Source organism: Mauremys reevesii, linkage group 1 (genome assembly GCF_016161935.1).
Source record: "Mauremys reevesii isolate NIE-2019 linkage group 1, ASM1616193v1, whole genome shotgun sequence".
NCBI classification, from domain to species: domain Eukaryota; kingdom Metazoa; phylum Chordata; order Testudines; family Geoemydidae; genus Mauremys; species Mauremys reevesii.
The window spans coordinates 251,949,581-251,970,616 of NC_052623.1; the positions used below are offsets into that span (position 1 = coordinate 251,949,581).

Consider the following 21,036-nt stretch of genomic DNA (forward strand, 5'->3'; position numbering starts at 1 on the left):
AATAACTAACAGTGTGAAATACAAACTTGCTGCAGATAATACTGCTTCAAACAAGTCCATATCCCTCTCCCCCACCGTGTACTTCCCTTCTTACCTCAGTGACTAGCATCAGCCCAAGCAGGTAGCATATGACTGCAATGGCCAGGGTCAGCAGCTCCCGGTGCCCTTTCCTCTGGAGAACTTTTGGGTACATGTCAACAATGGCCGTCACCAGGCTCTCAACACAGACGAACTGCAGAAGAATTCATGTCAAGAAACCAAGGACCTAATGTCTCTTTCCCTACCCATCCTCTTTCCCACTTCCATTCTTCCACTCAGTTAGTCTCACTCCTTTTTCCTACACCTGAAGCATGAACTGCTTGCAAACAGGGAGGTGTAGCTGCATCTGAGTCCAAAAGAAGTGGAATTACCACTGGTGCAACATCAGGAATTGAGCACCCCAGAGGAGTGACTGGAACCACATCTGGAACGGAGTGAGATTATCCCAAGCCTTGCACCTGGAGTAGGGAGGATGTTCAGGTACAACAGAAATGACACATGGAACATGGAGACAATAAGGGAATTGCACCTCACCACAAAGGATTATCAAGAAATAAATGGCGTGTCACAAGGAACCACTGTGGTATAAAAGAAGTTACTGCCAGGAAGCAGCTACTCTGGAGCCAGGAGACAGTGAGGGTCACAAGTCACACCTGGAATCAAGAACACTCGTAGTACAGTTGGAGCTGCCATCAAACTACCATTACAGATGGGGCTTGTCACAATACAAAGGGAGTCCTAGTGAACTTAGAGGAGATTGACACAAAATGTGTACGTAAAGTGCCTGGTTCATGAGGGATGACTACTAGCCCCTAAGGGCAGACTTGGTGACAAGGACAAAGAAGCGTGGCTGCTGATTGTCACTGGATTGTCAGAGACTTATGCTGGAAGATACAGGTGCTTCAGGTCACTGGTAAGGAGTAACACCTAACACCAGCTGGCTGCTGGGATGCACCGGCCAGCTCTAAGTATTAACATTCTGAAGTAGTAACATGGATGTGTGACAGGTGTTCCAGGTGGCTGAGAGGCACATCACCATTTCCCACCCACGAGTTATGATCTACATGAGGCTCTCAAACATGTGACAGACACCTTGGAGTTCGAGGGAAAGAGGAGGGTTATTTACTGTACCTGGCTGTCCAGTCCCAGGAAGATCAACATAAGGAAGAATAGGCAGGACCAGAGCGGAGACACAGGCATCATCGTTACAGCCTTTGGATACGCAATGAATGCTAGGCCCGGACCTGCCAATCAGATAGCTGAGTAAGGATGAGGTTTCCCCAACAACATGACCCAGCAACACAGACTAGTTTAATGTGCTGTTTAAAAAAAAAATGGTCACTGACACATGGAATATTAACTGCTGACATGGGCTGAATGGCTGGTTTTGGAAAGAAGAATCAGGGATTTCAAAACAGAGAATGCAGCTCTGCTTCTGGACAGTGGCACTAAGTACATCAGGATAGCAGAGAATAAAGCAGTGGTTCTGGATGACAGGGCCTCCGAGTCCACAGAAAAGGCAGAGGCTGTTCTGGGCAACTGGACTGGGGATACTAGCAATTACAGAGGATGTAGGATTGGTTCAAGGTAGCAGCACTGCTAACCTCATGGGTTGGCTTCATATTCAAAAGGTGTCAATTCCTAAAAAGTCCACCCATGCTTTAAGTTTTTCTTTTGGCCCTGCCACATTTAGAAAGCACCTACCTGACTCAGCCACTTCTGAAATGGGCACGCCCTGTTCTTGTGCCATGAAGCCCAGCACAGAGAAGATAGCAAAGCCGGCCACAAAGCTGGTGGCACTATTCAGGAAACACAGCATGAAGCAGTCCCTGTTGGGGCAGAACCAAAAAAGAGAGAGAGAGGGGGGGGGGCATTGTTTTCCTCTGCAAATTTACCACTCTGGGCAATTGCTTTTGTGCTCAGCTTTCTGAATGGGACACGAATCCATGCACTTGCTTACACCAACACTAGCCAGAGACCCCTCCAGAGGCCAGCAGCCCAAAACAGAACTTGGCAGCCTACAGCCTTGACCCCTGGCACTACAAGAACTACATGATTATACTTGGCAATAAAAATGACAGGGGGCTGCAGCCATATATTGTAAGCAGGATGCCCCAGTGAAGTCACTAGGGACTTGGCACAACAAGGGGCAACAGGAATCATATGAGGGTAGAGCAATGGAATAAATATTGAGAGAAAGAGGATCCTTAAATCACAAGGGACCTGATCCAAAGCCTTCTGAAACCAATCGAAAGACTCCCATTGACTTGAATGGGCTGGGGATCAGCCTGAGAGGAAAAGGGAACTAGAAGCAATAAGCACTGGATGAAAAAGAACCTGTCATGCCAGACAAATCTTTCTGTTGCTCTTTCGGATCGAATTAAAACACACGCAGGGTGCACTAAAGGGGCTGCCATTTTAATAAGGCATTTGATGCCATGGGGCAGATTCTCCTCTTCTTTAGACCACTGTGAATCTGGCTAATTCCCCTGAGATCAGACCCAGGTAACTGAACTGAATTTGGCCACATGCATTACTAAATCTTATTTCCATATCAGGTAACATTTACAATACCCACATCAACTCAACAATGGCACCTCCAGGAGTCCCGTGCCCCCTCTCCCTGCCCCGGTGGCAGAGTGCCACCAGAAGAGCCACCAAAGGCATTTCTTGTAGCCCCTGGGTTTTCCTGGGTAGTCTCCTATCCAGTCGCTGAGCCCTGCTTAGCTTGTAAGAGCTGCCAAGAGCATAGGATGAAATGATGTGGGCCCCATGTGTGATTTCGAAGCAGTGAGTGCCACAGCTCCAACTACATTCTGCTCAGCTGCCCACACGGCCCTCAGCTGGATGTGAGAGGGAGAGAGAGGCACAGGCTGCTCCTACCTGTAACAGTTGTTGTTGTACTTGTTGTAGCTGCCCAAAGCGGTCAGGCACCCCTGGCAGATAACATAAGAGAAGAAGATCTGAGTGCCTGCATCCATCCACACCTAGAACAGAAAAGGACAGTGATTTCCAGCCATGGCTAAGGAAATAAATGGTAAAGTCCTGTCAGGGTACACACACTTTGGGGCGGCAGCTTGTCAGACATGGAGAAATCTACATCAGGCACAGAAGGGAAGAATCCATACAGGGTGTGACATGTCTCTGGATTGATTGTCCCAACTTGAGGGACTGGAGTGAAGATTCCACCATGAAAAGGGAGGGTGCATGGGGATGTGGCATGGTATAAAGACTGTACGAGCACAAGTTGGAGATCACATAGCCGCTTGGTAGTGAAAAAACTATGAGTATCTGTAGTGAGGCTGCCTGGCTCCCGGCCGCACATGAGAGGGAGGAGCCAGAACAGCCACCACAGTGGGCGGAGCCACCACCGCCTGTCCTCGCCCCCCCCGGAAGTCAAGGGGCGGGACAGGAAGTATAAAGGCCCGGCCCCAGCGCTAAGTTGCAGCCTGGCGGCTGGAGAGGACAGACGCTCCTGACCGAGCCTTCCCCGAGCCCGGTACCCTGAGGAGGACTGGCCAAGCCTGCCCTAAGCCTGGTACCCCGAGGAGCTGCTCGAGCATCCCCCGACCCGAGTCCTGAGGAGCAGCCCGAGCTTGCCAGCCCTCAGCACGTCAAGGAGCCCATGGTTTGGGACCCAGCGCCGGACACCAGCGATGAGCAGGTACCCATGGAGGGGGAGATGGAAAGTAGCCCGGGGGTAGCTGACCCCAGTCTGGCTACAGCAGACTTTGAGCCGATGTCGGTGTGTTGCTGTCAGGACCCCACCGGCACAGCAGCAGACTAACTGCTGCTGTTAGGGCCCTGGGCTGGGACACAGTGGAGTGGATGGGCCTGTGTCCCCCCTGCCACCCCACTCATGGGTGGCAGTCTCCCCCTCACACCAGCGCTCAGACATAGAAGTCTGTACTTACCTGCTGTTTTGCTGAGCTCCTGCTTAAGGACCTGAGCCCTGAACTATTGCTGTTTTGCTCAGCCCCTGCCTGAGGGTCTGAGCCCTTGGACCTTTGGAGACTGAACTGCTGATTTAGGCCGTGTAGTGACGCGGCCTGGCTCCTGGCCGCACCTGAGAGGGCCGAGCCCCCACACCGGACTCTTACAGTATCTCAAAGCCATCCCAAACAAGTGTCAATAAAACCTCTATGACACCACACCGCCTTGTATTCCCTACACATGAGGATGGAGGAAGATCAGGACAACAGGAGCAGCCAGGAGATGTTGGGTTCATAGTATCTCATCACCACCATGGTTTTCATTAACTCATCCCGGCACCCATCGAGAACAGCGGAGTTTGTTGCTTATTTCAGCCTTCAGCTGCTGGCTCCTCCTCCACTGTATTGATAGCACTTTCTCTCACACAGTGTAATGCTAGTATACAGAGCCATAAAAGATGGGCAGCAGTGCTCTCAATCTTCCATACAGCCAGGGAAGGATATTAGTAGCAAGTTAACAGCCAGGAAGGAACACCTCGTCCACTATCCTTGCTGTCCCCTAAACAGTGCCCAGCAGGCTTCTAAGTGGCTGCAAATTGGCAGGCCTTCAAATACATGCAGCCAGCCACTGCTGTTTGAATTAACTGAGATCCCTCATGGATCCAGACCTACAGATTCACGCCTGCTTCTCTTCCCTCCCCCCCACATTATAATCAAGGTCCAACCTTCTCCACAGCAAACTGGACTCAAATTCCGCAGCAAGGTGTCTGGCTCCTGCAGCTCTCCCAGGTGGCAGACCAGAAATTCCATATCAACTTCATTTAGATTAGAAAATGGAGGTTTTTAGTGAATTAACTGAACACAAATAAAACACTCAGCCCCTGCGTTGTTTATTTTCATATTAAAATTCCATTTAACTTAAGCTGTCTCTGTTTTCAACATGTCACCGATTTTTGTGTTGACAAGACATAACTGTATCTGAAAGTCATCGGGGAAAGCTGGAGGTGTTAGCAGCTGGGTAGGGAGCAGTTGGGCCTTTTGCCATCCAGGAAGATGTGGGAGACAGTTTGAGATTGTGGGAAAAGCACATTAGCTGATTATTGTAGCAGAAACAATCAGCAGTGAAATAATTAACATTTAAATACTCTCCGTTAGGTCTCAGAATTAACACCCCATTGGGATGCATAGATCAATAGTTTGGAGATCTGCAAAGTCAGGGAACTAACATTGAATGCAAGTTACAGAGTTTCAAGCTCCCCCCCCCCCCATGGATGAGGGCTAGAAACAATGGTTTTTAAATTAAAGCTGAGATTCTGGAGCACAATTCTGCAAGAAGGTGCTGATTTCACAGCAAATGCCAGAAATGCCGAATCTCAGAATAAAGGGGCCCCTGTTTATAAAAACTGACCATGTGTAGCTCCAATAGTTACCTACACACCTACTGCAGTTTGTCTTATACTAGGAAGCTCGTCTCCCTGAGGAAGCTCCAGCCTCTTCCAAGAAAAGCTCAAGCTGGGCCAGAGAGCATGAAGAGAGGGTTTCTTTCTCCTTTTGTTCATCATCATTTCACTTAAGGCTCAACAAAACCATCTGTCATACACTGAATATTTAATAGATGCTTCTGCATTTGCCAAGCCCCTAAATGGCAATGACCTAACACATCCATATGTTTAAAATACACTGGCAAAAAGGCTATATTTGTGCTGGGCTGAGATTCCCCCATCAACCCTTTTAAAGAGGCCTCAGTATGTTGTCGGTCTCTTAGGGGAGGGAAGTCCAACCTGATCTAGATAACAGTCAATTAAGGCCTGATCCTGCAAGGTGCTGAACCCCTGCTTTTCCTGTCACCACTTTGTTGGAGTCTCTCCACTCCTCACAGTATCAGGCTGTATTCACTCACCTGTGGGTCTGCAAGCCTGGAAATGTCAGGCTTCAGGTAGAACGTGATCCCCTCAGCAGCACCAGGCAGGGTGACCCCTCGAATCAGCAAGACAAAAAGCATCAAGTATGGAAATGTTGCAGTGAAGTAAACAACCTGGAAGCAGAGAGAAGGATCAAAAGGGAATGTTGTCACCCTATAGATTATACATCCAAAGCAAATCCCCTAACTCTATTATTAACACCACAAAACCTGAGTCTTTACATCCCCAAAGCCTCTGCTTTCACTGAATTCTAATTAAAGGTCATGAAAATATTTCTATTCATGGCCAAGATTTCCAAAAGTGAGCAGTGAATTTGAGAGGGACAAGGCAGCAATTTGAGACACACGGTAGAGGCCTGATTTTCAGAGTGATTGCTCATCACACTGAAAAATTCTGCCTTTTTAAGGCATCTCAGCTTGAATCTGAGAGCTCCCAAAATCTTGATATATTTTTGAAACCCTTGACTACAGTTTTTGTAAAGCCCTCCCATCCTCTCTTTTGTGTGGGAAATGAAACGCATTGTGATTGGTCAAATAAGTCAGATGGTGCTGTTTCTGTTCCCTGATTGGAGGAGCACACAAGCACTTCTGGCACTGAAAGTTGTCTCTGAAATTCACTTTTTGTGAACATTTATGCTAGTAAACCAGATTTATTCAAAGTATGAGGAAAATGAACTCAAAAGGAACACAAATGTGGCCAGAGTGAACTGGTTTTAAAAAACTACTCATTCAGACTTTTCATATGAATTAGTCTCCCAGATCTGGTATGTGGTACCAGGCCTTTAAGTATTGACAATTAAAAATTAACTTTCAGTCAAGAGTTGACTTCCTGTTAACTACAAAGTGATAGGAGCTTCATGGATAGAGACAGCAAATTGTGGGAAACATCTTTTATGGAAGAAGGGGATTGAAGAAACTGGCAACTCACCCCTCAGCAATTGTCACAGGTCCTCTAGAAATGTGCAAGACTTACCCTGAGTTGTATAACCCACCCTCGCTGCTGCTCAGGGGGATTATACTCCAGCCCTGCACCATTGAAGCCTGAGTGGCTTCTTTAAGCCTCCTATGAAATACGTTATGCTCATCCAATCCAGGAATAGAAACAGTAACATGTGACTTATGCAATCACAACCAGCCAGCCCAGCTCACATTTTCAGTATTGAGTGTGGAATGCTCACAGCAGCTCCCTGTTTGTGAGCAATCCATTGGGTTAAAGGAAAAAAAAAAAGACAAAAATCCCAAACTGAGCAATTACAATAATAAGGAAGTGGGAGGTAACCGCGATGAATCCCTTAAGGAGATTATTTCTAGTGGGATATTCACTCAGCTCTGGTGTTTAATTATTGGTGACTGGAGATTTGACACTAAAACAGGCCAATGTTGCAAAAGCCACCAGACCACTTGGGGACTGTGCATCAGCAACTGGATGATTGTCTGTTGCTAATGGTGAAGCAGAGTCTTTCACAAGGCTTCCCCATTACAGTGGACCATGCTGGTCTAGGACTTCACCATTTCTTCTAAGATCCTTCCCTTGTCTCCCCTCTGATTGACTTTCTTTGCTCTTCTCATAAGAGACTAAATTCAGACCCAGCGTAAGCAGCTGTGACTTCAATGCAGTTGCACCCACCCATGCCAATCCGAGTACGGCCCTATGTCTTGTGTGTTCCCTGCCTCCTTTCTTCTTCTCCTCTCTCTGTATCATGGAGAAGACTAAGAAGGTGGAAAAGAGATATAATGGCAGCTTGGAGGAGGTTTAGGGGCTAAGGGGACAGAGTTTGCTCTTACTTTGCCTGTGTACTTGACTCCTTTCCAGATGCAGAAGTAGCAGATGACCCAGGCGAGCAGGAGGCAGAGAGCCAGCTCCCAGCGCACAGTGCCCAGATTGTGAATACCATCTGTGAGTCCCAGGACTCGCTTCCTGACAGTGCAGGAGGTGAGAAAGGTTAACATCCCAGACTTGTAGCCCCTCACCCAGAGCTGCCCAATCTCCTCCATCACTCCTGCTTCCAGTCACCCTAGCCCTGGCAGCAATACTGTGTTCTTGATCACCATAATGCCTTAGGTGTCTCTGGGATCCTCTCGCAGCCTGGCCCCTGCAGTTCCACCTCATCCTTTAATCAGCCTGGGCTCTCCAACTCTCCCAAAGCCCTCAATAGCCCCACTGCAGCCCCCAACCATTCACAGCACAGTCACTCCCGATCTCACATCACTGCCATCCCTTTGGCTGCCTCACAGGCCACACTCCATCAGCAGCCTCCCCTGCAGCCCCGCCCCGGTAGCATCAAAGGCTCCTAATCACCTGCTGGCTACTTTGTTTCCTCCAACCACCCCATGTTCTATGGCTCTCTCCAGGAATTCTTATGGCTATGGCCCTCATTCATCCCTACAGGTTCCCCTCAGCACCCAGGCTCCCTAAGGCTAGGTCTACATGATGAGCGGGGGATGGGGAGTGATTCCCACTTCACCCAGCCATACTCGCCCTCACCTGAGTTAGCCCACTGACAATAGCAGTGTAGCCATGGTAGCATGGGCAGGGGTGGCTTGTGCTAGCAGCCCCCACTACTTGCCCATGGAGTTCAGGTGGGTTTGTACTCAGGGCAGCTAGCACGGTGCTGTCTCGGCCCATGCTACCATGGCTACACTGCTACTTCTACTCTTTTAAGCACGTTAGCTCAGATGTGAGCTGGCATCAGTATATCTACAAGAGCTGGGACCACACACCCCCGTTCATAGTGTAGACATAGTGTAACAGGGACCATGTGAGAGCTGACCACCATGTCCAGACAGTTCCCCTGCAGCCTCTCACTACCCTAATATCTATGACAACTCTATGTCCTCCCGGCCAAACCTCCTCCCAGAACTCTAGGGGCTCCCTTGTAGCTGGCAATGTTGTACTGAAATCACAATGGTTTTTGTAGCTATTGATGGATGGGCCCAGGGCACGGGAGCCTGACACAGTTCTTCCTCTGACTCATCCTGTGGCATTCTACAAGTCACTTCACCAATGGGGAAGCTGAGACACAGCAAAGAAAAACCCTGGCAGCTGGCCCGCACCACCTGAGTCAGGCTCGTGGGGGGTGGGCTGTGGGGCTGTTTCACTGCCATGTAGATTCCTGAGCTCGAGCTGGAGCCCAGAATCAGGGACCCTCCCACCCGGAAGGGTTCTAGAACCCAGGCTCCAGCCCAAGCCTGGACGTCTACACAGCAATGAAACAGCCCCGCAAGCCCGAGTCTCCTGGCACAGGCCAGCTGTGAGTCTCTAGTTGCTGTGTAGACATACCCAGGCGGGCTAAGTGGGATAATGGATACTGATCACCTTTGAAAAGCACTTTGAAAGCGATGGATGAAAACGTGATATTGTGATTGAGCCCGATTCCCACTTGCTTCCTGTAACTTCCCTAGACTGGGAGGGGGCACGGTTGTGAGTGCAAGTCCTTAAAATTACAACTCCCATATTGTTCACGCCCCCTGAGGGGCGGTGCTGGATGATTCCCTATAGTGTATTCTGCAGCATTTCTCCTTTCAGCACTCCTCTTGGGTGCTATGTCTGTTTGCCCTCTGGGTGTTTTCATGGGTGTGTAGGTGCCCAGCAGTAAAGAATCACAGAAAAAGTTGCTTTCCTCTAACACTGAATAAGGAACTCAATTAGAATAAGGGGAAAAGCTACTTTGTCTCTTCCTGCTTCACCGCAGAGCATCTTTGCAGAATCTCTTCCAGCCCCCTCCAACCTGGCCTCCTGCTCTAGATAGATCATCACACTTGGTGTGCATACATGCGTGCCCGCTAGGTGTCTGTCAGGGTGGCCCTGCCAACATGTGTTCAGGCCCTGTGTATCCACAACCTGCAGGTGCTGAGTGCATCTGCCATGTCAGAAAGGATGTGTCCGTGTGCGTACATGCATGTGTTCTCGGTAAGGGTCAATGTCTCACCTCTGGGGCTGTGGTGCATGGGATGAGACAGCGTGTGTCTTGGGAGTGCCCATGTGCCCCATGGATTTCTGTCAGTGTGCCTAATCAGTATGCAAGTTTGCATGTGCAGTGAGTGTGCTCATGTGCCCCATGATGTGCGATGTGCCATAGGTCTGGGCTCCGAGATGTGGCCTTACAGAGACTCCATTTGGAGTATTCACACTGCAGTGACCACTTGAGGAAAGAAGAGTCTGAAACCGGGGTACGTACTCCCAGAACTCAGTAACGGGGGAGGTGGCATTAGCAGGCGCTGTCCAGTTCTCCACGTTAGAGTGATTCAGAATGTCCACGCAGCGATCTACAGAGGAGGAAGCAAGTCGGTGAGCCTGGAGAATTCTCGTGCTTCTCAGCCTTTGTGCTCCCTCCCGCCTCCTCCCTGTTCACTCCAGCTGCAAACAAACACTTCACGCTGCCCTGTAAAACATCACTCTCCCCCCACCCCTGCCAGAATCCTAGTCCAGGAACAGTCAGAGGGATGGGGGAAGTGGAGGCTCCTTACTGAATAGAACCCAGGTGGCTGTGGAATGCAGGGTACTGTGGGGCAGCGACTATGGTTACCCAGGCTGGGAAGTTACTTAATGTTAAGAGAGAGCTCAGAGAGGAATTTCCCTGGCTTCCCCACAAATAAAGTTCTGCTTGTGGAGCTGCGAGAGTCGGCTCCTCCTTTGGGGAAGGCAGTGACCCCTGTCAGGGGTATGGCAAGGGAAGGACTGAGAGTCGACTGAACATGGAGAGGGAACTTCCATAGATCCACAGATTCCATGGCTAGGAGAGACCACTGCGACCATCCAGTCTGGCCTCTTGGATGACACAGGCCATAGACCTTCCCCAAAATAATCCCCAGAGCAAATCTTTCAGAAAAACATCCAACCTTGATTTGAGACTAAGAGTTTTGCCAGGAAAGCTTATTTTACTCAGGGAACAAGGGGTGGAATAAGCGATACTGGACAAAGCACAATTTTGCCAGTATAAGCTGCAACCACATGAGACGTGCTTTGCCTGTACAGTACACTGGTGCAGCTATACCGACCGTGCACTCCTAGCAGAGACCTGGCCTGAGTAAGCCAAAGACTGACTGAATAAACAGTTCTCTGCTGTGACGGAGGCTGGCCCAGATGCTTGAGGGTCTGAGGTGCAGTGAGTGGTTTGTGCTGTACCCCGTTACACTAGATAAGGGCAGTGCCAGCTCCAGTGAAAAGCTCCTTCCATGGCTTAGAGTGGGGTGAGGACTCCAGACTAAAGCTGGTCTGAAAATGGGCTTTTTTTGCTGCTGAAAATTTTGAATTCCCCATGAAAAAAATCAAAAACCAAAACATTTTGATTCAGAAATGCTGCCATAGGAGCAGGGGCGGCTCTAGGTATTTTGCCACCCCAAGCATGGCAGGCAGGCTGCCTTCGGCAGCTTGCCTGCGGGAGGTCCCCGGTCCCGCGGCAGCCTGCGGGAGGGCCGCCGAAGTCGCGGGACCAGCAGACCCTCCGCAGGCAAGCCGCCGAAGGCAGCCTGCCTGCCGCCCTTGCGGCGACCAGCAGAGTGCCCCCTGTGGCTTGCTGCCCCAGGCACACGCTTGGCAAGCTGGTGCCTGGAGCTGCACAGGAATTGTAGTTTGGCTGCTGCATGCTCCCGCTATGAGCGGAGTTCCCCGGTCAGACTACCTGACCCATGATGCACCATGGTCTGTCCTCATGGTGGCAGGAGGCTGTTGCATCCTGGCCATGGTGCATCATGGGAGAAGTAGTCTAGCTGGGGAGCCCAGCCCATAGAGAAGAATGGGCACATGAGCAGGGCTGGATTTCCCATTAGGCTCAGTAGGCACGTGACTAGGGATGCCTAAAAATTAAATTTTTATCACTCCCAGGTCCTAGCACAGGTGGGGCCAGAGTTGGCTGAGCGAGAGACGGCCCCATGCAGCCCTGCTGGATCGCTCCTCACTCAGCCCAGCAGACACAGTGCACTCACCAGCCCCACTGGGAGGTGAGTCAGGGGGCAGAGCAGGTCTCTGGGGGGTTGTGGAGAGGCTCTGGGTAGTGGGGGGATTGTGGAGGGGCGCTGGGCAGTGGGGGTGGGTGAGGGAGGTATGTGTGTTTGGGGCAGTGCGGGGTCTGTGATGGAGGGGGTTGAGTGGCAGGATGCCTAAAAGTTAAGTGGCAGTACCCCCACTGTCCACAATGGTTAGGCGCTCCGAGCCACTGTGGGGGTACCCCGCAGTTCCCATCTGCTGCCAAGCAGTGGGGACCCCTGGAGCTCCTGGCCAGAAGTGGATAAGGGGTTTGTGGGGCTGTGGGCCAGAGCAAGTGGGGGATACACCCCACCCCTTACACCTGCAGTCCCTCCCACCCACACCCCTGCACTCCTGCTGGGGAAATGGGGTCAGAGTACAGGGGGCTTCTCTCACTCCCCATCAAGAGTGCCGGGTGGGTGGGGGCAGTGGGGCAAGCCCCTGCGCCCTGACCCTGCTCCCGGGCAGGAATGCCGGGGCAGGCAGTGGAACAGGTCAGGGCACCAGAGTGCCCATTTTTCCAGGGGCCCCCTGTTGACCAGGACCCCTGGACATGGGTCCTGTTGGCCCAGTGGCTAATCTGCCACAGCTTCCAGCTGCTGCGGGTGGCTGGGAATCACCCCACAGCTCCCGGATTCTTCCTGGCAACGGGGGCCCCGGATCTCTGAGCTGCCACAAATGGTGGGGGACTGCTGCTGCTCCTGGCTGCCATGGGGGGGGGGCGCTGCTCCCAGCCTCCGTAGGCAGTGGGGGACCCCAGAGTGCCGAGTCATGGGTGGCAGGAAACTCTGGAGCTCTGAGCCCCTGCGGGCAGAGGTGGGGAGCTTGGAGCTAGGGGGCCCCGCAGCTGCCTAGACACCAGGGAAGGTGTGCAGACCCTGCCTAGGGACATGCAAGGTGTAAATCCAGCCCTGCACATGAGGAAACCAAACACCCATTTGGCCCACAACTGCATATTGAAATCAAAATATTTTAGTTTTCAACTGAATATTTCAATGAAAATTCAAAATTTTCCACATAAAGCAAACAATGTGAAAAAATGTGTTTAGTCAAATACCCAATTTTCTGTCAAAAAGCAGTTTTGATCGAAAGTTTTCAAACCCAGATCCTCTTTCCAGAAGCAGACTAGCTGAAGCTGTACCTGAGTTCCAAGGATTATTACAGGTGGCCCAGGGAAGCACAGCAGTAAAGGAGCTGAACAGGTAGAAGATAGCCCAGGACAGGATGACAATGTAGTAGATATTCAGATAGGATTCGATGACTTCTGAGGCGTATCCAATTCCTAAGAGGGAAAGGGACAGGGGTTAGGAAATGGCCCCAGGCTAGCCCCAAATAGATCAGACTTTAGCTTCAAATAGTGCCGTAGGCCATCCCACTGGAGCTGCGGGCAGGGCAGATTAATGAGCAATTTGGTTCACCAAAGAATCCTGTAAGACTCAGGTTGAGGGTGGGCGATCCAGATGTGGTTCATCATAGTGGAGAAATCAGAAATAAGAAGGGTTTTCACTGCTAATTACATCCCACGCCCAAACAATGGGACCAGAGCAAAAGCATAGGATCAGGAAGGTGGTGGAATCTCCATCCTTATTGTTTAAGGCCCAGCTTGACAAAGCCCTGGCTGGGATGATTTAGTTGGGGATTGGTCCTGCTTTGAGCAGGGGGTTGGACTAGATGACCTCCTGAGGTCCATTCCAACCCTAATCTTCTATGATTCTAGGAGGTAGATTCTAATCCTGGCTCTGCCAATATCAGCAAATGCCACTCTGAGCAATTCATTTAATCTTTCTGTGCCTCAGTTTCCCCCACTGTAAAATGGAGATCATAAAACTTCAGGATAGTTGTGAGATTAATTCTCTGCGGTTTTAAAGTAGAGCTGTCCAGAAAACAAGAATTCAATTTCACAAAAAAAGGTCCAGGTTTTATCATTTGTTTTTGTTCTGCTTCAGAACAAGAAATAGACATTTTGAAATTTTTCACACAAAACCCCATGAGACCCAGAAATTCCATCGTGGACCCGAGAAACCCATTCATTGACTCACCTTCAAAGAGAGGGCAGATCTTCCGCCAGGCGGTGACCCCTCCCTGGCTGGTGTACTGCCCTAGGGCTGTCTCCAGGAAGAACACTGGGATCCCACAGGTGAAGAGGAAGATGAAATAGGGGATAAAGAAGGCACCTGCAGAGAGAGAAAGAGAGAGAGAGAGAAGCAAATGGAGGAATCTTTACTACTCGACATCATCATAATCACTCATTACCAGGTATACTAAGAAGCGAGATGCACCATCAAGGCTCAGGTAAACACTCTTGAATGTAAATGCCTATCTGAACTAAATGGACCTGATGGGCCTGCAAAACTGTGCAGATCTTGCAAGAGAAAAGCCTCTCGGCTTTCTTCTTCTTGTCCTGGAAATACCCCATCACCCCTGTCCTCATGCTATTTCAGCACTGCCGCGTCTGGTCCTGGCCAGAACCTGGAAGAGAATGGCAAGAAGACCAAAAAAGCCACAGAAAATAAATGTTGACTATATTTTTCAGCCTTTAAAACCAGTTTGAGCAAAGGTTTGGGAAAATAAGAGGAAATCTTATTGTATCCAAACTGGGTCCTACTTACCCAGCAGTCACAGGACAGCTCTCTTCAGTTGATTCTAAACTGCTGCCAGGATCTCATTTAGTCTCCAGCCTTTCCTTTGCCCATCTCCTAATTTACCTTTCCAAAATGCAGCTGGACTCCACACTTCAGAACCCACCCACCCCAGTCTAATGGCAGACATACGGCAGGCAAATGCCATTCTCCCCCTGGTTAAAACAACAGCCCTCAGGGCCTCATCAGACACAAGGAACAAATGATAAGTGAATATATGCCCATCCTTTGCCCCAGTCCTCTGATAAAATCACAGACGTTTGGAATAAAGATTTGGGCTCCTTCTCTCAAAAGCAAATCTGGTTCTTCTTAGATCTGTTTCTCCCTTGCCAGAATCAATCATGCAGACCCACTTTCCTTCCCATGAAGGATAATTAACAATTGGGTCTAAATAAAGAACATTTCTCCTTGTTCTTATGCCAGTAATGTTAAAATAAAGAGCAACATCAAAATGTTCCCTAAACATGGATGTATTATAGTTGCAGGGGACGTAGGGCCAGCAGACCCTTCATATCTAGACAGGATCAGTCCAAGTTCATGAAGTAGGAAACATAGATCCTGTATGTATTCAGCTAAAGGCAGCTGCTCCTTTCACAGCCACATAAAAGACCTTCAGTCAGAGTTCTTCGGAGACAACAGTATTATCCAGTACTTGATTAGATGAATCCTTCAGGAGATCCCATACCCTTTTTTCTGATTATCCTAGTTGCTGATCAATTTAATGAATAATCATTTCTAAGAGTGCCACCTTACATTTATAAAGCTTCTTTCCATTCTGAAGTTCCCAAAGTGCTAGCCAGGATATCAGGGTTAACATCTATTTTTGCAAAAAAATGACATGGAAGCTTTCATGACTGTACAAGTGGTCAGCCAATCCCCCAACACAGTTCTGAGCCATTGTTTCTCAGTGGGAAGGGTGCTTTGTATTAAAACATGAAAACCACTTTCTGTAGCATCCTGAATTTTCTGTGGTAGTCTCCCAGCCAAGTTTTGCCCAGACCTAACTGTGGTCAGTTTGAGAGATCTAACAAGATCACAGCCTGATATGTTACAGCTACATTAGAAATAATCTTGAGGCAAATAATTTAGTAATTTTTAATGCAACTGACTGTATGAAAGTAGCCTTTTCAGTTACACTGGTCAGGATAGAGACTGCAAGGATTATCAGTCCTGATACTCCTGCTTCACCTGGCAGAAGAGACCCAAATGCAAGGTCACTGTAACCTGGCCTTTACTGAATGGGACGTCAAAGGGGGAGTGGTATATAGGACTGTAAACATTATCTCAGGACCTGCAAGTGGAATGAGAGAACAAAATGTGTTCTTAATACCTTACAGGACTATATTATTTTAGTTTTCCTTAATAAACCGAAGTCCAACCATTTTTATAAACAAACTCGTGATGTTCAGTTCTCTCCCTCACTCGGTTTCATTTTACGGTCACTAGAAAAATCTCATTTTTAACCATGTAAAAGATCTTACTGCAGTTTTACTGGAATAAGGATTTAAGCAAGTCACACAAGAAGCAGCAGTAAAGGGGGATGGACTCTCTCTGTGGGAATAGGTTTCAGAGTGGTAGCTGTGTTAGTCTGCATCAGCAAAAAGAACGAGGAGTACTTGTAGCACCTTAGGGTACGTCTACACTAGAAGACTATTTCGAATCTACTTAACTCGAATTTGTGGAATCAACCTTATGAAGTCAAATTTGTGTATCCACACTAAATACACTAATTCGACTGTCTGAGTCCACAGTAACGGGGCCAGCGTCGACTTTGGAAGCGGTGCACTGTGGGACGCTATCCCACAGTTCCCGCAGTCCCCGCTGCCCATTGGAATGCTGGGTAGAGCCCCCAATGCCTGCTGGGGGAAAAAAATGTGTCGAGGGTGGTTTTGGGTAACTGTCATCATTGAACCGTCAATCACGCCCTCCCTCCCTGAAAGCGCCGGCGGGAAATCTGTTCGCGCCCTTCTCTGGTAGGTTACAGCGCAGACACCACAGCACTGCGAGCATGGAGCCTGCTGCGATCATCGCTGCACTTATGGCCGTTGTCAACTCCTCGCACCTTATCGTCCACCTCTTCCACAGTCAGATGCTGAGAAATCGGGCGAGGAGGCTCCGTCAGCGCGGTGAGGACAGGAAGTCACAGAGTGGCGCAGACCTCTCACAAAGCAGGGTACGCCGCGCAGTGGAGATCATGGTGGCAATGGGTCAAGTTCATGGTGTGGAACGGCGATTCTGGGCCCGGGAAACAAGCACGGACTGGTGGGACCGCATAGTGCTGCAGGTCTGGGATGAATCACAGTGGCTGCGAAACTTCAGGATGCGTAAGGGCACTTTCCTTGAACTCTGTGACTTGCTGTCCCCTGCCCTGAAGCGCCAGGACACCCGGATGCGAGCAGCCCTGACTGTGCAGAAGCGAGTGGCCATAGCCCTCTGGAAACTTGCAACGCCAGACAGCTACCGGTCAGTAGTGAACCACTTTGGCGTGGGCAAATCTACCGTAGGGCTTGCTGTGATTCAAGTAGCCCACGCAATCGTTGAGCAACTGCTCTCAAAGGTAGTGACTCTAGGAAATGTCCAGGTCGTCAGAGATGGCTTCGCCACGATGGGATTCCCAAACTGCGGTGGGGCTATAGATGGGACTCACATCCCTATCCTGGGACCAGCCCACCAGGCCAGCCAGTACATTAACCGAAAGGGCTACTTTTCTATGGTGCCGCAAGCACTGGTGGACCATAGGGGATGTTTTACCAACATCTACGTCGGGTGGCCGGGCAAGGTTCATGACGCGCGTGTGTTCAGGAACTCTGGTCTGTTTAAACGCCTCCAGGCAGGTAGTTTCTTCCCGGACCACAAAATAACGGTTGGGGATGTGCAGATGCCTACAGTGATCCTCAGGGACCCAGCCTACCCGCTAATGCCCTGGCTCATGAAGCCCTATACAGGCGCCTTGGACAGTGAGAAGGAACTCTTCAACTACCGGCTGAGCAAGTGCAGAATGGTGGTGGAGTGTGCTTTCGGACGTCTCAAGGGGAGATGGCGGAGCTTACTGACTCGCTCGGACCTCAGCGAAAAAAATATCCCCGTTGTTATTGCTGCTTGCTCCACAATCTCTGTGAGAGCAAGGGGGAGACCTTTATGGTGAGATGGGAGGTTGAGGCAAATCGCCTGGCTGCTGATTACGCTCAGCCAGACAGCCGTGCCGATAGAAGATCCCAGCGGGAAGCGCTGTGCATCCGGGAGGCTTTGAAAGCTAGGTTCCTCGGAGAGCAGGGTAACCGATGACTGTCCACTTGATTTACAGAGAAGCTGAACCTGAGCCTGTTTCAGTGACTGTTGACTTCAATCTGCGGTTACATACCCCGTTCTCCAGGTTTCCCCCCTTCCAACACACGTTTTAAAATAAATTTAATGGAACACTGATTATTAACAAAGTTTTCTTTAATTATGAATTATGAGTTCTAGGGTTGAAACATGGACGCAGACTGTGGTGGGTACGGTGTGCACTGATGTACAGACCGCTTCTACACTAGAGGAATGACAGGCTCCTGCTCCTACAGGGGTCTCTGGGGGGAGGACGGTTGGAGGTGGGTGTGCAAGAAGGGGTGGGTTTGCAGGAAGGGGTGAGGGGTGCCGTCTTTGGGATGGAGTTTGGATGCAGGCTCCGGGCTGGGGCGTGGGAAGGGGTGAGGGGTGTGTGGGAAGGGTGAGTATGTGTCCGTGGATGAGGGCTCTTGCTGGGGCTCAGGGCATCGGAAAGGCTCGTGGCTAGGGTGGAAGGGCATGGTAAGGGCAGCCTGCCTTGCCATTTGTGGATGGCAGGCGCTAGGACCCTGGGGTGGCATACACCTCCCAGACTGACCCTGGTGCCTAGTGAATGCAGTCTGTGTGTGTCCTGCTGTTGATCCTGCCCCCAAGTCTGTACCCTGGTAATGGAGGCTGTCCTATGCAATTAAAAAACCCCTATCTCCCCTTCACACAAAGTCTTCTGACAAGACAAACGTGACGGAAACAGTGAACAACAACAAACTACTTTTAATACTCAACTACACAGTAGGGGGATGAAACTTGGATTTGGGACTGGGTGATCCAGGAAGGGAAGCACTTCTCAAAATTTATGGCATGAGAGCTGTGGGGTACATGAGCGCTCTGCTGGGGTGCAGTGACAGTTTTCACGGCCCCTAGCGCCCCTCCTTCTTGTTATTTTGGGTGAGGGGGGGACAGGACTTTGTGGCGGGGGATGGCGGTTGCAGATACAGTGCAGGGGGGCTCTCTCCTCCTGCCTGCGGTCCTGCAGAACATCTACAAGGCGACGGAGCATGTCCGTTTGCTCCCTCAGTAGCCCAAGCAGCGTTTGAGTCACCTGCTGGTCTTCCTGCCGCCACCTGTCCTCCCGTTCGCTGTGTGAGCGCTGGTGCTGACATAGGGTCTCCCTCCACTGTCTCTGCTCGGCCGCCTCGGCTCTGGAGCAGGCCATCAGTTCCGAGAACATGTCGTCCCTAGTCTTTTTCTTTCGCCGCCTAATCTGCGCCAGCCTCTGTGAGGGGGATGCCGGGGCAGTTCGTGAAAGAGCCGCAGCTGTGTGATGGGAAAAAGGAAGTGATTTCCTTGCAAAGATACATGTTTGCGAACACTGAACACAGTCTACTCAGTTTCTGTGAAGAAGACCATACAGGGCACCTAGTCTCACGAGCTCTCAGGACAAGTTCGAGATTTCGGAATACGCTTTCATTGGCTGCGGTCTTGCACAGGAGATCGGACAAGCGGGGCGGTACAGCTGAATCCGTGTAGCAGCCAGGCCTGGTAAGCCCTACACTATAGGCTGCTTAACAGTTAATGGATAGCTGTGCCCTCCCGCTGAAGGCAATCTGGAAAGCATAAAGTCTGACCCTGTTCCAGCCCCTCGCGGCTGTGCCCGGGAAAGATCACTGTATGCTTTTCCTCTGCGGCCTCCAACACGTGGCTGTTAAACGAAGGTCATTGCTATGCAAAGTAAAAGTCAAGCATTCACAACAGTACACTAATTGCCCTAATTAGATGCAGCAGTCGCCGAACGACATTACCCTGAGGCGGGTCACTCGGAGAGAGAGAGAGAGAGAGAGGATGCTGCGAGAATCCCTGCACAGACCAGGACTGTATGCTGCCATCCTGGTCGAGGCAATGATTCCGCTGTACGTGAGGATGGCCTGGCGCGGAAGAGTGTGCTTCCACGGAGCACCAAATAAGGCACCTCTCCCCAGGAACCTCCTGCGGAGGCTTTTCGAGCACCTCTACGAGAGCTTCGTGGAAGTGTCCCAAGAGGATTTCTGTTCCATCCCTATATGTGTGGACCTTCTTTTTATATAGTTTTTATTCCTGTTTTTTAAAAAAATAAATGTTTCTATGTTTATAGCACTTACCGACTGATCCTTCCCCTGATTCTGAGTCCATGTTAACGGCCGGGCAGGGTTGGTAGGGGATGTCTGTGAGGGTGATGAAGAGATCCTGGCTGTTGGGGAAAGCGGTATTGTAAGCGCTGTCGCCTGCGTCGTCTTCCACAAACCCTTCCTCATCTTCCCCGTCGGCAAACATTGCCGAGGAACTGCCCGTCGACACTATGCCATCCTCAGAGTCCACGGTCACTGGTGGGGCAGTGGTGGCAGACCCACCTAGAATGGCATGCAGTGCCTCGTAGAAGCAGCATGTCTGGGGCTGGGCTCCGGAGCGTCCGTTTGCCGCTCTGACTTTTTGGTAGCCTTATCTCAGGTCCTTGATTTTCACGCGGAACTGCGTTGTATCCCGGCTGTATCCTCTGAGTGCCATGGCTTTGGAGACCTTCTCGTAGGTCTTTGCATTCCGTTTGTTGGAGCGCAGCTCCAAAAGCACAGACTCATCGCCCCACACAGCGATCAGATCCAGGACTTCCCGGTCTGTCCATGCTGGGGACCTCTTTCTATTCTGGGATTGCATGGACTCCTCTGCTGGAGAGCTCTGCATCGTTGCCGGTGCTGCTGAGCTCGCCCCGATGTCCAACCAGGACATCAGATTCAAAGTGCCCAGACAGGAAAAGGAATTCAAATTTTCCCGGGTCGTTTCCTGTGTGGCTGGTCAGAGAATCCAAGCTTGGACTGCTGTCCAGAGCGTCAACAGAGTGGTGCACTGTGGGATAGCTCCCGGAGCTAGTAAGTTCGATTTGCATCCACACCTAGCCTAATTCGAGATAGCCATGTCGAATTTAGCGCTACTCCCCTCGTCGGGGTGGAGTACCGAATTCGAACTAAAGAGCCCTCTAGGTCGAATTAAACAGCTTCCTGGTGTGGACGGTTGAGCGGTTAATTTGAATTAACGCTGCTAAATTCGATTTAAAGTCCTAGTGGTGACCAGGACTTAGAGACTAACAAATTTATTTGAGCATAAGCTCATCCGATGAAGTGGGTTTTAGCCCACGAAAGCTTATGCTCAAATAAATTTGTCTCTAAGGTGCCACAAGTACTCCTCGTTCTTTTTTCTGTGGGAATGTTTCCCCTGGCCAGGGGTTAGCTACTTATAGATCTATTACTG

The 21,036-nt window shown here is 50.3% G+C and overlaps 1 protein-coding gene across 3 annotated transcripts in view; it reads right to left on the minus strand.

Annotated features, from left to right (window-relative positions):
* LOC120409332 (sodium- and chloride-dependent betaine transporter-like) overlaps nucleotides 1-21,036 on the minus strand; it is a 55,521-nt gene that overhangs the window by 28,058 nt on the left and 6,427 nt on the right. For all 3 annotated transcript variants that reach the window (XM_039547219.1, XM_039547210.1, XM_039547204.1), the window contains exons 3-11: nucleotides 13,897-14,031; nucleotides 12,999-13,139; nucleotides 10,071-10,158; nucleotides 7,678-7,810; nucleotides 5,872-6,006; nucleotides 2,923-3,026; nucleotides 1,744-1,868; nucleotides 1,171-1,283; nucleotides 95-232 (exon numbers count right to left, since the gene is read on the minus strand). In XM_039547219.1, the coding sequence (XP_039403153.1) occupies nucleotides 95-232; nucleotides 1,171-1,283; nucleotides 1,744-1,868; nucleotides 2,923-3,026; nucleotides 5,872-6,006; nucleotides 7,678-7,810; nucleotides 10,071-10,158; nucleotides 12,999-13,139; nucleotides 13,897-14,031 (1,112 nt within the window). The remainder of the gene's footprint in view (nucleotides 1-94; nucleotides 233-1,170; nucleotides 1,284-1,743; nucleotides 1,869-2,922; nucleotides 3,027-5,871; nucleotides 6,007-7,677; nucleotides 7,811-10,070; nucleotides 10,159-12,998; nucleotides 13,140-13,896; nucleotides 14,032-21,036) is intronic.